This window comes from Girardinichthys multiradiatus, chromosome 21, assembly GCF_021462225.1.
Source record: "Girardinichthys multiradiatus isolate DD_20200921_A chromosome 21, DD_fGirMul_XY1, whole genome shotgun sequence".
NCBI classification, from domain to species: Eukaryota; Metazoa; Chordata; class Actinopteri; order Cyprinodontiformes; family Goodeidae; genus Girardinichthys; species Girardinichthys multiradiatus.
In genome coordinates this window covers 30,513,225-30,531,307 of record NC_061813.1, presented here as the reverse complement: position 1 = coordinate 30,531,307, position 18,083 = coordinate 30,513,225, and the positions used below count along the sequence as shown (strand labels likewise).

The 18,083-nt window shown below is 40.0% G+C and overlaps 1 protein-coding gene across 3 annotated transcripts in view; it reads left to right on the top strand.

Annotated features, from left to right (window-relative positions):
- The window catches only part of LOC124857717 (NACHT, LRR and PYD domains-containing protein 12-like), a 74,785-nt gene that overhangs the window by 3,598 nt on the left and 53,104 nt on the right, over nt 1-18,083 (top strand). For all 3 annotated transcript variants that reach the window (XR_007035662.1, XR_007035661.1, XM_047349087.1), the window contains exons 2-4: nt 1,595-1,650; nt 4,111-4,395; nt 16,125-17,970. Coding sequence is in view for 1 of the 3 variants with exons in the window: in XM_047349087.1 (XP_047205043.1) it covers nt 1,602-1,650; nt 4,111-4,395; nt 16,125-17,970 (2,180 nt within the window). In the remaining 2 variants the exon portion in view is untranslated. The remainder of the gene's footprint in view (nt 1-1,594; nt 1,651-4,110; nt 4,396-16,124; nt 17,971-18,083) is intronic.

The window sequence follows — 18,083 nt, the reverse complement described above, 5'->3', positions numbered from 1 at the left end:
TTCAGCTCAGAGGATAAAGTCTCACCTGATTGTTTTCATGCCACTAAAAGCTAAACTGTTCCTTTACCTTCCAGCCACATTTAGACATCAGTAGATGTCTTCATGTAGACACCTTGTCTGCATTTAAATGCAATGTCTTTCTGTGTTGTGACAAAAAGTTGACTTTTTATTTTCTATTTTCAACACATTCAGATCTTAACAGGCATCTTCATGCTGATTTTTCCTCCTTGGAATAAGACTTATTTTCTAGGTTCTAATTTATGTTTTTAGGCTGATTTTATGACACATTTTCAATACTCAAATGCTGATTGATGATAATTTCTCATGAGCTTTAAACTCAATGTTGAATTAAGAACTTTTGCTATCTGGGAACCAGGGACGGGAAAAATAATATAAAATGTGTGCTAACCTCCCCCCTCCCCATCATATTGTTAAAAAACTGACATGATCCAATTCATTATAACACCATGGTTTGACAAACGATGAGAATCAAAATTGACCAGAGTTTTTAATGAAGGACAATCTTACAAAGGCTTCTGGACCATTTTATATTTTCCTTTTTATAACAAAACCAATATCAAATGATCAGAACAAGCTGGTACCAGACCATCTGAGCCATGTCACAGGAAGGTCAGGAAGCATTAAAGCTGGTAAACAAGCTCATTCATGCCTGCAGGGTTCTGGAGGTCAAGAGACAGATCCGTTGACTTTTTTTGGTCTGTGGTTCTGTTATTTGGAGACAGAAGTTTCCTTTGGTTTCATTCCAGCCTGGCATCCAGAGGTCCACAGATGATGGGCTTGAGCTAAACAGGGCCGGAATAGGACCTAGTCCCACACGTCCCCTCCACCACAGCTCTACGACTAAGCCCTGTCGTCCAGGACCGGGTCACAAGCAAAACAAAATCCATAAAAACATTCCAGAAGTTCTTCAGTTTGGTCCCAGACAGTAGCTTCAGTAAAACAGCAAGGACTTAATTTCTGTTTGAACTCAATGCAGGTCCGTTCCTCACATCCCTCTGAGCCTTCATATCTGCTGCTGGTCATCATGACTCAGAGGAACAGCAGAGGCTGAGAACGCAGCTTCAGAAGCAGCTGGAACTGGACAAGTTTCACTCTGGTCAACTGAAAACTAAAGCAAACACATGAGCAGGAGTCCAAAAACCTCTGTAGGAGCATTCTTCAGCTGATGCTGCCACCTTGTGGTCGCAGCAGCACATTACAGACAGATGGCAACAAAGAGGTTGTAAAGATGAAGACATTTTCATGTCAGCCTGGAGGAAATCTGATATTGGAGAGACTATTTGAAAATGAGATAAATTAATGTTTATATCACCGATGGTTTCTAATTGTGGTCAGAGGTCTTGGTGGTGCCAATTGTATGGCAGCGTCACTTCTGTCAGTCTATTATTCTATTGGTTTATGGGATCTGTGTCTGTTGATGAATATCATGTGATTAAATTAGTATTTTCCATATCTATTCCAGATATTTTTGTTTTTTCACTCCAGTATTTTCAGCTTCATAAGAATGAAAGAAAATATATTCTTGAAATAAAGCCTGATTAATACTTGATAAATACTTTTTGATGTTTTTCAGAGTAAAGATGGAGAAGAGTCCAGAAGAAGATCAGCAGAATGTCCAACAGGATTTACGTAAATGATCAGAAGCATAAATATTTCAAATCATATCTTTCTAACTGAAACTGTGTTTTATTAGGTTATAGAGATGAAATAAACACATTTTATTTAGTTGTCTTTATAAATGTAATCAGGAGACACCATGAAATATTTAACTGTCTGAACCATCAGAAAGGTAAAAATTGACCAATCACAGCTTTTGTTCCTTCCATGAGTTGAACCAAAGCCTCAGTCTGTAATCATGGTTTTCATGTCTGCATCCTGTTCAGGGAACCTCTGGTGGAACCAGACTGAGTCTCTGTAAACCCTGAATATAAACCCTGGACTCAGATGGAAACAGAACTCAGAACTAGAACAAAGTCATGAGGAAATGATGCGAAGAACAAACCTGCAGCAGTCCGATACGTCAGGAATCCTAGTTCTATCAACTATTTCCTGGATTCATTGAATAATCAGAAGGTCCTGCTGTACTTGCAGAGCTCTGAGCTGCTTCTGGTCGGATCACCAGCTCTGACCATTAGCAGAACTTAGCAGAAGGTCAGAAAAACAACAGAGGAGGCAGTGTCTGTTAAAAACAAGCAGGAGCTGAAGCGTTGAGCATAGCCCCACCTGTAGAGAGGATCTCAGCTGAATCAGAAGCTCCAGTCTCTGAGTCCCCCTTCAGAAGCACAACGGTACTCTGGAAGAGTAAATAGAAGATAAAATAGAGTAATCCTGTTTGTGAAATAGTCTGTAACAGCAATAAGGGTCAGGAAAATGGAAAACACACAGATACACATAGAAGGAGCAGCTAATGTGGAGCTTTGCATTCAAAACTCTCTAAATATGTGATAGTTGACTGGAGGATCAGCTGTCCACTTCCCATCTTCAGCTGAAACTCTCCAAATAAAAATAAATCTAGAATGTTTCACCTTAACCTTTCAGGAGAAGCTAATTAGCAAACACAGAAACAAATTAGAAAAACAGAAACATTGACTGGACCTGGACTCCTGTTATTCCTGTTGTTTGAGTCATTTCAGTGCATCTTTATGAACTTAAACCCAAAGTATTTAAATGTTCCTGAACTGTATGTGGATCTGAAATGTTCTCTGTTTTGTTCCTTTTGTCAAGCAAAGTGAGGTCAGGATCAAAGTCAGGAGGAAGTACTGAAAAAAATGGTGACTGAGAAAAAGTTGATTCCTTGGTTTTTGAGACCTTATCAGAACCTGTACTCATGTCACATGACTATCAGCCAATACATTTCTGAAAATCCTTTGATTGTGATTGGCTCTGGTTTTAAATCAAAATGTGCCAAAATAGTTCAGGCCCCATTGGGTCTACTGGTTCTGTGGAGAGAAGGAGAAAAGAATGAGAAAAGAAAGATCGATTAACAGAATACAAGATAACACCCTGCTTGTTTCTACACCTGCCCGACACCCATTCCTCTGCCAGAAGTAGCTCCACAAGAAAACCCACACCGAAGCCCACAAAAGGCAGAGAGCCCACAGAGCCAGAACCAAAACCCACCAAGAAGCCGAGACCAGTCCACCCTGAGATCAACCCCGGCCAGCCTGCCCACCCGAACCATGCAGAGCCCACAACCCCCCTCTCCCAGACAGAACCGGGACTGGCGTCAGGAACCGGAACCCAGAAAAGGAACCAGAACCAGAATCTGAACCAGAACCACCCAGGTCCAAACAATGCCCATCCCCACCCAAGGCCAATCACCCACCTCCACTCCAGACAAAAACCTACATTTGAACAACATTTGAACATCTCCCAGAACACATTAAGACATTAGACACCCAGGTTGACTCTGCCCCGCTCCCTTCAATAGATCTTCTGCCCCGCCAGCAGAGTGCACTCCTTGAAGGAGAGAGCACTTGCATGAGATGGTACCTACCCGCCAGTTTAGGAGGCCCCCACGCCCACCGATGTACCAAAGGCCACCGGGCTGGTGCCAGGTGCCAGAGCGTGCAGGCTCAAAAACCTGGCAACATACCCACCTGGACCCAAGCCCCCCCGGCCCGGCCAGGACCCCAGCCTGGAGGTGACGCCCCAGGAACCCAGAGCCCCCAGACCCACCCAGGAGCAGCACAACCACCAGGCCAGTAACCTATGTCCACCTGCCCAGGGTCCCCAAAAGCTTCGCATGCAGCCACCAGATGCCACCCACGAGAGCCACCAAAGCCCATGTTTTCCCAAAATCATGCAGCTCTATATTCAGAAGGGTTTTTGGTTATTGTTCTTCCTCTGCAGCAAGGAAACAAAATGATGAGTCAGAAGCTTCAGTCAGTTTCATGTAGACAGAATCAGGTGATCCTCACTCAGATATGATGCAGTAATAGAAGAAGAACATGTTAAGACATAAGGAGCCATGATCAACAGACTCTGGGGGGGAATATGATGCAACATGTCTAATGGCTCTTGGTCGCAGTTTTCTTTGAGACCTCAGTCTGAATGAATCATGTTTCTGTCTTTGATTTCTGCCTGCAGAGAAAAAGCTGTTAAAGGTTCGCGAAGAGTTTGTGAAGAGGATTTCTGAGGTAAACCTGATTCAGCTCCTCGGAAAGCTTGAAACAGATGGTGTCTTTAATGTTTTGGAGAAATGTGATATACTGCAAACGAACAAAACCACAGCAGACAAGGCCCGAAACACCATAGATGCTGTGAGGAACAAAGGAGACAAATCCTGCAGAATGATGATCCAACGTCTTCAGCTCATTGATCCTGCACTGTCCGACCAGCTGGGTCTGGGTTTGTTCTCTTCTGCTCAGACAGGTGAGGCCACACACTTCTATAATGCTGCTGTTATAGTACAGCCAGTTGTCTTTTATTCAAATCCAAGCAAAATAAATCTATTCTCTTAAAACTGAACTCAGAACAACCAATGCTGCATTATGGGACTTTTAGAAAACGTCTTGAATTCTTAGTTATTTTTCCAGTTTTGGTTCCTCTTTGGACAACTCCTTTACAGAACAGATCTGGACTTTCTGGTGGGCAGTGTTATGTAAACTCACTCTGAGCAAGAACTGCCTTAAAGTTAAGTTCACAGAGATAAAAACTGAACAAATTCACATTTATAGATCAACAATAAACAGTTCTGACCTACATTGGTTAACCCGGGCCTGATACTTTGGAACAATCTGTTCTCCTGGAGAGAGCCCACCTGTAGAACCAGGGACCACAATGCTTCACACCTCTCTGTTGGTGTTGACCGTATTTATAACTAATGGACCTGTCTGTATTTTATTGCAGTTAAATACCTCCAGTTTTACTCCTGTCTTTAGCTTTTTTCTGCAATCATATGTTGCATGAATCCAGGATTTTGTGATGGAATATTATCAAATTTATATTACAGTATTTTTATTGCATCTTTGGGACCTTTGGTATATTTTAAATGCTTATGTTTTATTTTCAACCAGTTCTAAATCTTTACATTTTCCATCTCTAGCATGTAATGTTTGGATCTTTGTGTTTAGTCTTTTTTTATGATCTACATCTGGCATTAAATAAAATAATTTTTTTGACATTCATTTGTATCTTGGTATTCATACCTATAAGTTGAAAACTGTTGCTGACGTTACAAGGCAACATTTAACAAGCATATTTATATTCCTCTATGATGTGGACCCTGAGAGCTGTAAATATTTTTTTCAGATTTACATTTGCAGTTTTGCAAATCTTGTTCTACACCTTAAAATTTATAAAGCCTATAATATATTAGTCCATCTGATTTGTTTAAACACCTGAAGCCATTTAACTCAATGCTGGATTTGTATTTTGGAAGATTTCTTTTAAGCTAAAGCCTGTTTTCAGTATACATTTTCCTGAAATTGCAAGTTCATCACAATTATCAAAGTTTCTGGAACAGATAGTCAACTAATATAAATTTGATAATATTTCACCATAAAATATTGGATTTATCCAACATATGATTGCACAATAAGCTAAAGACCAGGATGAAACTGGAGGTATTTAGCTGCAATAAAATACAGACAGGTCCTTTAGTTATAAATACGGTTGACACCTGTGGAAGCTTAAAGCTTTGTTTGGTAGATTAAAACTGTTATTATTGTTTTTACCATTTGTGAAAATGAATTCTGTGTAGATTGTTCTGGGCATAAGGGAAAAGTCACTCTGAGCAGCATGCAAGGCCTGTCTGGGAAAAAGTTAGATAAGGAAACGTTCTTGGAGTGAGGAAAGACTGATGGACTTGTTATTGTAGAAGCAAACTTGTAGGCTGGATAGAAATAGTCCAGCTGGAAAGAATTATGATAACTTGAATCCTGCCAGGTAGCTTTGACATTAGAGTTCAGTGTGCCAGAAAAATGTGCCTAAATGGAAAGGATACATCTGACTGGTCAAAACTTTCACATACACAACAATGACAATGACTTTTGTATATATAAATATATATCCTGACTTGTGTCAGGGATTTGGTATTCTTTGGGATTTTGTATTTATGCATGTTTTATGTCTGTCATCTATCCTGCCACATTAAACAATATACCTGGAACATAAAGACAAAACCAGTATATGATCTGGGTGCGTCTGACCACAAGATCGTCTCATTGGACCTGCCACTCTGTTCCTCGGACACCAAAGGCAAACGCCTGAAAAAGTTCAAGTCAGACCCTTTGAGCATGGACCTTCAACATCTCCATTAAATTGTATGAGAGAGAACCTGGATTTTGACACGATTCTTTTTATGATCATAATCAGGCCAGAGGGAATGATGTCAAAGACAACTGAAAATTCCTTAGCAGCCCTGGAAATTTAAAGTGAGACAGAAATTCACTGACTAAACAACTATCCTTAAATATTGAATAGCTGTCTCATATATACTATTTATTTTACAGTTGTCAAAGTAGAGAGATTTGTTCTCATACAGTATGTCTCTATTATTAAGGATATATTTGAAGAAAGAATATATAAGGAGGTTACAAAGCCATAGAAAATCGAGACGACCCAACTGAGTGAATAAATGATTAGAAATTAAGTTCCATGTTGAAGAGGGACGGGACAGGTGTTGTTGTAACTGTCTGACTTTAATTGTGTTTAAGGTGTAAAAGTCCAGTAAATCTAAACCACAATATTCAGAGTTAGACCGGTGGTTTAGTTTCTTCCAGTTCATTTTAATTGTGGGAGAAAAGATGTCAATATATCTGCTTTTATTATTTTTGGTAATAGTAATTCCTAAGTATAAAAGAATTTCCTTAAACGGTATGTTGTTTATTGAGGTTAAACTGCAGACCTCTGTAGCAAAAAGTACACATTTACAGACATTTAAATATAAACCAAATGCTCTAGAAAAATTCTGAATGATATCAAGAGCCAGCAGGACTTGTTCTGACTGTCGTAAGAAAAGTTTAGTGTCCTCTGCTAGTGGACCTATTAGAAAAATGCTGTTTGCTTTATTAATTCACTGTACAGAGCTTCCTGCAAGATGGGTCGAAAGACGTTGGCCAGCTAGAAGGAAGAGATGGGGAGAAATAGGACACCCCATCATCCCACGTGTGATGTAACTGGAGTATAGAGGAAACTCCAAATTTCAGAAAGGAGAATGACTTTTGTCAGCTTAGGAATTAGAGCGGTGAGGCCTTGGGTGAGACTTGGAGGGAGAGTTTCCTTTTCAAATCTTTCCATGTTAAGAAACTGCCTGATCGCAATATAACCTGTTACCTTCATCAACCTTTTTTAAATGGAAGAGCATCATAAACTTGTGCAGCCTGGTCATTATTATAGGAGCTGTATGACATGATATAAAGGTTGGCACAGAAGGAGGTAATTTCATGAGCATCATTACAGATATCTCCATTAATGTTTAGTTGTGATTGGCATTATAGTTGGAGCGACTCTTTTCTAATGTGAAGAAGCAGAATCTTGTTCTCCTTTCTCCAGCCATCTTTTTCTAGATTTGATGAAGGCCCCTTCTGCGAGATTAATGACTCAAGATCATGGAAAATATAATCATTTTATAATGTAGACAAGTTTCCAAAAGGAGAATCTTTTAGATTTATCTGAGTCAAAGTTTAGTGTGAAATGGCTCAATGATCTGTAAGGGGGGTAGACAAAATGCTACTATTAGGTAATTCTGATAAATGGTCTGAAACCAGCCAGCAACAATCATGCCAATCAATCAGTGTACATTCTTTTAGAGAGGAAGTTCTATCTCCATATGTCTATAAGATTAAATCCTTCTATAAAGGTATTACAATTACCATGTGTATTATTAGAGGAGCGTGGTGGCCATCTATCAAGTAAATTATCTAAAGCAACACTTAAGTAGAATGGCTTTCTTGGAAAAAGAGAAAGTCTGCATTTCTTGTCTTAGTAAATAAAAATAAGGCTTTGTGTTTGATACTACACCGTAACCCCCTGGCATTAACGGAAACAAAGCACAAAAATATGAGTACACTAACAAAACTAAAGGAAAGTTTAATTCAACAGTACTCAAGCAGGTTCGCTAATAGATTGTGAAGTAGCTTTTGTCGTCAGAACATTAGAAAATAAAAGGTTTTTAGCTCTCCTTAAAAAGCACAAATAAAGAGCGGTAAACATTCAGAAAAACAGTTAGTGCACATGTGCCCCTCTAAAGACTGCAAACCTAGAAATAACAGTAATCTTTTAGAATGAAGACATTACTGAACAGATAGGAACGCATCAATTTTAGTGCAGATTTAGTCAGCTGTCATCTCAGCCTGTCATTCCATCTGTGGGAGAACAGTTCTTTACCCTGGGTCAAGGCACGACCTCCCACGAATGAGGCTTTTTCCCATTATTCCAAACTTCAACGACTAAATACCTCAGAAGCTGCTTGTTCTCACAGTCAAACTTGCAGAGGTCTTCAGCCAAGCCTGGCTTGTTGTCTCAAAGGAATGGTGATTTTTTGCTGCTTTCCAAACAGTATCTTGCAGCTAATGGGAAGGAACCTGATGATGATCGGTCTAGGAGCACTCTAGGACATCTATGAAGAATAGAAGTGTGTTCTTTTCCTCTGAAATAATAGCCTGACAGATTTTAAGGTCTTCCAGGCAAGCATCCATATTTTCTTTCTTGTGTAGTTTGATGACTAACCCTAACCCCACATCCACCAGAATGACCCTATAAAAGGAGCAGGAAGAGGAACTGAGCTGGTTGTTCCCCGCATAAGACTTTAAGCCGAAGACCCGAAATGGAGAGAGCATCAGAAGTAGAGAAGACTTATGGGCTCAAGTTGGCTGAAGAATCTGCGTCAAAAAGGGGTTTAATCCAGGAACCTGAAGACTTGCGGCCTTAAATCAGAAGCCTTTGACCTTCAGTTGCCTATACCCAGACGACTGAAGAACTTGGTCAGTGGATTCTTAATGCACGGTTGCTGCCAGTCACATGCCCTTAGACATCCCAGTTAACCTGTACTCCAATATAACGGTTTGGTATCATTAGTTTGTCCAAATTTCTTCTCGACAGCTGGTTAGAAGATCTTCCAGAACAAGTCTGAGAAATCTCAGAAGATTCCTCCCAGCATGTTTTGTGTCTGTCCTCTATCCAACCATATTAAACATTGTACCTGAAACATACTGATAAACAACTACTGTCCTCCAAGGTGCATCTTTTTACCTCTTTGTAATGAGTGAAAATGCTGCACATTTACAGTCCCAGCCTGTGTATAATATTAGACATCATAGATTATTGATGTCTGTTTATATAAACTAAAGCACTGCAGAAGAACTGCCTGTGAGAAACACATGAAGGGCTGGCCAACAAAAAGGAAAATCTTAGACAGAACAATACATCCATACTCGCCACTGAGGCAAAATATAAGCATTCAGAATGACATTGTAAGGGTTGGACACAAAATCATCATACTGCAGAGCTTAAGGAGTGGAATCTTAAAAAAGTTACATCTTGCTCACCAGGGAGCACAGCGCACAAAAGCCAAAGCTCAGAAAGTTCTTTACTAGCCTGGGATGACACAAGATATAATTAAATTAATTTCAGTTTATTTATATAGCGACAATTCACAACATGTCATCTCAAGGCACTTCACAAATGTCAGGTACATACATTCCAATTAATCCTAACCATTGAACAGTGCAGTCGGAGTTAGTTATTTATTCAAATTGGATAAAACGTTTTTCTATCTAAGGAAACCCAGCAGATTGCATCCAGTCAGTGACTTGCAGCATTCACTCCTCCCGGATGAGCATGTAGAGACAGTGGACAGTCACTGGCGTTGACTTTGCAGCAATCCCTCATACTGAGCATGAATGTAGCGACAGTGGAGAGGAAAAACTCCCTTTTAACAGGAAGAAACTTCCAGCAGAACCAGGCTCAGTGTGAGCGGCCATCTGCCACGACCAGTGATCATATTAGAGTAACGCGTTACTAAGTAACGCGTTACTCTAATATGATAAATTTTTCAGTAACGAGTAATCTAACGCATTTCTATTTCAAATCCAGTAATCAGATTAAAGTTACTTATCCAAATCACTATGCGTTACTATTTTTGTCATTTTCTCTTGTAATTTAATTTTTATTCCTCTATGCGTCTCGGGGAGTGACGTCTGGTCTATGCGACAATTCAGTCACGTTATCATCACCTGTGATACCACGGCGTGACAGAAACGTAAATAATGGAGGGAGGAGAGAGATACGCATTTTGTAGCTGGAAATACAGGAACTATTTTGAGTTTCTGTCAGCGAAGGATGACAATATCAGGGTTCGTTGTACCCTCTGTGCTGGCGACAAAGTACTGTCTAGCTTCAAAAACACCACATCAAATCTGAAGAAACATTTGGAATCGCAGCATGGGACAGTCAGACTGACGGAGCAAGTCCAGCCAGGTGCTTCGAAGCAGAGGGATGCGACGGGCCCTCCACTAACCAAACAACAAAAGCTGGACTTCGGTGCAAAACCAGCAAGTGGGGAAGAGTTAAAGAAGTTGGTCGGACGGTATGTAGTAGAAAAAATGCTGCCCTTAAACACGATTGACTCGCCCTCGTTTCGTGCCATAACAAACAGAATCCCTACTACTGTAAATGCCACGCTGCCTCACAGTGTTAATATTTAAACATGTCTGGTCAAGAAAGACTGTCTTCATTATATTTGTTTATTTAAAAAGTATTATATGTTCAACGAAGTGAAGAAAAACTATTTTATTTTTAAAAAAGTATTTTGTTTATGTAAAGCAAGTTTTTTATGATACTAAAGTCAAGAAATACTATTTCATTTTTTATTAAAAGTATTTATGTTTAATGAAGTCAAGAAATACTTTTTTTTTCTTTTTAAACATGTATTTTTTCCTGAAATGGTTTTTAAGTTCAGCTTAATATGTCGGGAGATACATTGTTAATGTTACCAATAAAATGCACTTTAAAAAAAGTAAGTATTGGCAAAGCTCATAATTTTTATGTTGAGATGGTGGGGGACTGTTGTCAGCAGCTGCTGAAAGTAACTAATTAAGTAACTTGTAATCTAACTTAATTACTTTCAAAATCAAGTAATCTGTAAAGTAACTAAGTTACTTTTTCAATGAGTAATCAGTAATCAGATTAAAGTTACTATTTGAAAGTACCTATGCCATCACTGGCCACGACCGACTGGGGTTTTGAGAGAACAGAGCAGAGACACAAAGAGAACAAAGAAGCACTGATCCAGGAGTACTTTCTATGGGAAGGAAAAGTAAATGTTAATGGATGTAGCTCCTTTAGTCGTTGCACCTAGAAAGACAGAACAGATAAACTCTGAGCCAGTTTTCAAGGTTAGAGTCTGAAAGAGAGCACATAGAGTTTGTTACAGTTAAGCTCAGTCAATTTCCATGTCTAGGAGAGAGAAAGGGTTAAACACTAAAAGACAGGGCCATGTGGATCATCGGTAGAGGGTGAGCATCAAGTTGTTGCCAGCAGAAGCTTGGATGATTCCCCCCTCCAGAAAGGTGTCACCGGTAGACACAGAGTCAGGCCAGGTGTAGCTTCTAGGAAGAGAAAAGAAAGAGAACATAAAGTTAAAAACTGAAATAACAGCAAATAATGCAAAATTGGACAGTAGTGTGAGAATGTAGTGAAGAGGGTGAAAGTGGTCATTATGTCCACCAGCAAACTAAGCCTATAGCAGCATAACTACAGAGATAGCTCAGGATAACCTAAGCCACACAACTATAAGCTTTATTAAAAAGGAAAGTTTTAAGCCTAGCCTTAAAAGTAGACAAGGTGTCCATCTAGAGCCCACTGATGGCCATTATTATACTAAAAACCACAACGATTGGGATACCTCTCTCTATCAGATTGACCATAACCATTGGAAAAGAGAAGGGGTCATACAGGTAGCAGAAATGGAGGGTGTGTTTGCACCTCAACCATATCTGAGCCGGTTTAGGCTAAACCTGACTCCCCCTTACTCCATCTAACAGGGAGGGAAGAAGACGGAGGTAAAAAATAAGGAAGATAGCTCAGGATAACCTAAGCCACTCTAACTATAAGCTTTATCAAAAAGGAAAGTTTTAAGCCTAGCTTTAAAAGTAGACAGGGTGTCTGCCTCACGGACTAAAGCTGGTAGCTGGTTCCACAGGAGAGGAGCCTGATAACTAAAGGATCTGCCTCCCATTCTACTTCTAGAGACTCTAGGAACCACCAGTAAACCTGCAGTCTGAGAACAAAGTGCTCTGTTAGGAACATATAGATCTCTGATGTATGATGGAGCTAGATCATTAAGGGCTTTATATGTGAGGATGAGAATTTTAAATTCTATTCTGGATTTAACAGGGAGCCAACGAAGGGAAGCTAAAGTAGGGGAAATATGATCTCTCTTTTTAATTTTCATCAGAACTCTTGCTGCAGCATTTTGAATCAGCTGAAGGCTTTTAACTGCATTTTGTGGACATCCTGATAGTAAAGAATTACAATAGTCCAGCCTTGAAGTAACAAATGCATGGACTAGTTTTTCAGCGTCACTCCTGGATAGGATATTTTTGATTTTGGCAATGTTCCGGAGGTGAAAGAAGGAAATCCTAGAAACCTTTTTAATATGGGATTTAAATGACATGTCCTGGTCAAAAATAACACCAAGATTTTTTACTTTATTACTGGAGGTCAATTTAGTGCCATCCAGGTTAAGTGATTGACTAAGCAGTTTCTTTTTTAAAGACTCCGGTCCAAAGACAACAACTTCTGTCTTGTCTGAATTTAGAAGCAGAACATTTAATATAGAGACAATGGTTGAGAAATGTGCACAGTGCCAAGTGCCACAACCCAAAAACCAGGCCAAACCATTTGTCCCACACCAAGTACCAGAACAGCAGTGGATGAAGGTTGGAGTTGACATTTTTTAACTAGATGGATAGTCTTATCTATTGCTAGTTGACTACCTAACTAAATATCCTGAAGTGCTTAACGCGCCTGACAAAACTGCATACACAGTTATTCAAAAAATTTAATCTGTTTTCACCACACACTGGATTCCCAGAGAGCTAGTGAGCGATCATATCCTATTTGCCAGTTATGAGATAAAATTATTTGCAGACTCATTGGAGGTCAAATTCACACACATCAGCCCAGGTGTCCCCTCTTCAAATGGCATGGCTGAGCCATAAAGACTGTTGGGCATGGTCTTAAGAAAGCAAAGAAAACTGGCACTGACCCACATCTGGTGCTGTTGTCACTGAGGAACACATCAGTGACTGGACTGAACATGTCACCTGCTCAAATGTTGATGGGGAGAGTGCTCCGGAGTACACTGCCGTGTTCCACTGCTATCCTAAAACAGTCAATGCCACAGCACATCCACAACACAGTACAGCACCTGCAGTCCCAACAGAAACAACACACTGACCACATGCAAAGCCTCTACCAGTGTTGGCCCCAGGAGACGCTGTCCACATGCAGACTCCACGAGGTTGGGAGCTGGCAGTTGTCATCCAGCACAGATGGAAGGAACCAAACTCCTACACCGTGCAGACACCAGCAGGGAGCAACCTCAGGAGGAACAGGTGCCATCTGAGCAGGATTCACCCCACCTTTTTCATTTATACCAGCCAGAATGAACATTTGGACTCTGAGGTCCAACTCTAATAATGTAATCCTAATAATTACTGAACAAATGTGCTTTAGGAGTGTTCAAAATAAATCACTTGGCTATTGAAAATACCCTTTATTAGACATTCACAAGTTTAGAGTGAAAGCGAGGTTGTTAAGCGTTCATACACTAGAGTTATTGTACACGTTTTGGTAATAGGGTCGAAAGCTACTAAACCAATCCTGGAAAAGAGGGATGTGATGTATTAGAGCATGCAGTCAGTTCAAGTCAGCCTGTAAGTGTTATTGCGGCGACTAACAGTGACCCATACCACAGCTTCATCTCGTTTTGTGTTTGTGTGCCATCTCGAACATATTAGAATACAACAGTACTGAATTTATTTACATTACTTATTATTATTTTAGCTAGTATTTCAGCTTTTTCTTCACCTTTTATTATAGTTGTGTTATCTACTTTTAATATTGGATATCCATATTCTTTCTTAATACCATTCATTCTTTTAATTGTTTTTCCATATTTTATAACTTTTTGTTTCTCGTCCTACCTACCGTACTACAAAAATTCCTCCAAAATTCTCTTTCTGCATTCCTAATAATTTTCCTTGCCATTGCTTGTTTTCTTTTTTATTCAATATTCAGTTCTTCAACAATGCATTTCTTTTAAGCGCTTTAAATGCTTTATTACTTCTCCACATTCACTGGTCCACCATGGTGTCATTCTCACACCGTCTTCCTCCTTTCTTTATTGAATTTTCTGCAGCTTCTATAATTGTTTTACAAACACTTACATTTATATTACCGTACCATAAATTCCGGATTATAAGCCGCTACTTTTTTCCCACACTTTGAACACTGCGGCCTATACAACGGTGCAACTAATGCGTGTTTTTTTTCATGCCGCCAAAAACATTTTGCCTGGTAACAGTAGACCAATCAAATTGATGAGTAGTTAAAAGAGGTCCGATGAACTTGTGCGATAAATCAAGAGCACTTTCACAATTCAATTACCGGTATTGTAAATCAGTCATTTATATTCACCCTCATCAACGTGGAAAATCACCATCAGGTTTCGAAAGGCTGGACTGCTGCGTGATTAAGTGAGAGTGTCAACGAAGAGGCTGAAGTGAGCGACAAGATCCTGAGGCTGAAGAAGAGGACTTTGATGGTTTCAGTGCGCAGGAAGAAGATGAAGAAGGCGATCAATGACTTTTGACCTGGTAGGCTGCAGTGTATATCAGTTAGGAGATATTAGAGTGTTGTTCGTGCACTGTTCAGTAAAAAAGCATAAGCAACGAGATTTGTGTGTTACTGATAACGTACGTATATTTAAAAGGTAGCCGTGTTACAGGCACTGTTCGAAAAAAAGCATTTGCAATATGCATTTGTTTGTATTACCATACGGATTAAATTAAAAGTTAAAAATCCTCACGTGTGATATCTTTCTGTGTAAATATCTCATATTACAAAGTGGGACACCCACGGCTTTTAATCAGGTGCGGCTTGTAGTCCGGAATTTACGGTATTTACATCCATTGTCATGTCTGTTTTTCCTAGATTCTTTTCACTCAAATATTGAAATTTAATCCAGTCTGCCTTATTAAAATTCCATTTATTTTTATATTCTTAATATTTTATGTTAATCCTGTTCTGATCTTAATGGGATAATGATCACGACCTATCGTGTTTTTATCAATATCCCACTCACATATACCAGCTAATGAATTTGATACCAAGGTTAAATCAATTGTTGACTCTTCTCCTGTCATTACATTAATTCGTGTACCCCTTCCATCACTAAGACATACTAAATTTTTTGTTTCTATCACTTTTTCTATAACTTGTCCGTTTTTATCATTACACTTTCCTAATTTTTTCCACTTATCCTGCTAATGCTCTCTACATATAAAGCCTTCATTTTTGGTTCTTCGCTTTTACACGTCACTAACAAGTTTCCTTCTCTTTAACACTTTCACCATTTCTGCATCTCCTATTTTCTTTTTTATTTCTCTAGAAATCACTATCGGGCTTAAGTTATTGTGTTCCTACTCATTCCTTAATTTTAATATCATTTTAAATTCCTCCCTCAGCCTGGTTCTAAAGTCCCTACACTGGCTCCCTGTAGCTCAAAGTATAAACTTTAAAATACTTCTGTTAGTCTATAAATCACTGAATGGCTTAGCACTAAAATACATTCTGGCTCAAATCTACTCTGCAGAACCAGAACCATTTTTTTCAAATTTTTCTGCTATTTTGTTCTCTTTGAGTTTTGCATGTTTTTTCTGTCAGTTTCAATCTCAGGTTTCTTCCTAATTAAATCCTTTATTTCTTCCCTCCTCATGGTCTGTAGTTGGAATGACCTCCTTGTTTAGACAACTTGATCTAAAAACAATAAATTATCTGTGAATATTTCTACCCAAACCCCCCACTAAGAAGATCTGAAATTGTTCTTATTCTTCATGTTTTGCTGAAGTGTCTCCTCTTGTTTCTTTATTCAGATCTTGTTGGTCGGTATCAACATGACCTTAAAGTGTTTCTGAAGAAGAAGTTTGAATGTCTCCGTGAAGGCATTCCTAAAGCTGGAAGGAAAACCTTTCTGAATGAGATCTACACAGAGCTCTTCATCATGGAGGGAGGAACTGGAGAGGTCAATGATGAACATGAGGTCAGACAGATTGAAACGTCATCCAGGAAACCACACAGACCAGAAACAACAATCAGACAAGAAGACATCTTCATACTCCCACCTGGAAGAACGGACCCAATCAGAACCGTGATGACAATGGGCGTGGCTGGCATTGGGAAAACAGTCTTAACACAGAAGTTCACTCTGGACTGGGCTGAAGACAAAACCAACCAGAACATCCAGTTCATATTTCCAATCACCTTCAGAGAGCTGAATGTGCTGAAAGAGAAAAAGTTCAGCTTGGTGGAACTGATTCATCACCGCTTTACTAAAACCAAAGGAATCAGCAACTTTGAACAGTTCCAGGTTCTGTTCATTCTTGATGGTCTGGATGAGAGTCGACTTCCTCTGGACTTCCACAAAACGGAGACTCTGACTGATGATACTGAGTCCACCTCAGTGGATGTTCTGCTGATCAACCTCATCAGGGGGGAACTGCTTCCCTCTGCTCTCCTCTGGATAACCACACGACCTGCAGCAGCCAATCAGATCCCAGATGAGATCATCGACAGGGTGACAGAGGTCAGAGGGTTCACTGACCCACAGAAGGAGGAGTACTTCAGGAAGAGATTCAGTAATGAGGAGAAGGCCAGCAGGATCATCTCCCACATCAAGACATCACGAAGCCTCCACATCATGTGCCACATCCCAGTCTTCTGCTGGATCACTGCTAAGGTTCTGGAGGATGAGATAAAGATCAGAGAGGGAGGAGAGCTTCCAAAGACCCTGACTGAGATGTACATCCGCTTCCTGGTGGTTCAGATCAAACTGAAAAACATCAAGCTTGATGGAGGACCTACGACAAAATCACCCTGGACTCCACAGAACAGGGAGAAGGTCCAACATCTGGGAAAACTGGCTTTTGAGCAGCTGCTGAAAGGAAACCTGATCTTCTATGAATCAGACCTGATGGAGTGTGGCATCGATATCCAAGAGGCTCCACTGTATTTAGGAGTGTTCACTGAGATCTTTAAAGTGGAGAGAGGGATGGATGACTACTCAGTCTACTCCTTCGTTCATCTGAGCATCCAGGAGTTTCTGGCTGCAGTCTACATGTTCCACTGTTTCACCAACAGGAACAAAGAGGTGATGAAGAAATTCATGGGAGAAGATGACAGTGAAACATCTGGGTTTGCTTGGTTCAAATCTCTCAAAAATAAAATAAAAACTTTGAACAAAGTTGACAGTTACTCATCTCTGCATCAGTTTCTAAAACAAGTCATGGAGAAATCTCTCAGCAGTAAAAATGGTCACCTGGACCTGTTTGTCCGCTTCCTTCATGGCCTCTCTGAGGAGTCCAACCAGAGACACTTAGAAGGCCTGCTGGGTCAGACAGAGACCAGTCCAGAAACCATCCAGAGAATCATCAACAACCTGAAGGAGATGAACACTGATGCTATCTCTCCAGACAGAAGCATCAACATCTTCCACTGTCTGATAGAGATGAAGGACCTCTCAATTTTTCAGGAGATCCAACAGTTCCTGAAATCAGAGAACAGATCAGAGAAGAAGCTCTCAGAGATCCAGTGCTCAGCTCTGGCCTACATGCTGCAGATGTCAGAGGAGGTTCTGGATGAGTTGGACCTGAAGAAGTACAACACAACAGAGGAGGGACGACTGAGACTGATTCCAGCTGTGAGGAACTGCAGAAAGGCTCGGTGAGTCCAGATGTCTTCATTATTCAAGTTGGTTCTGGATGTTTTTGGGCCTTTAACTACTTCCTTCATACTTTGGACTATTTCAATCATTCAAACATTAAAACGTTCAGCTC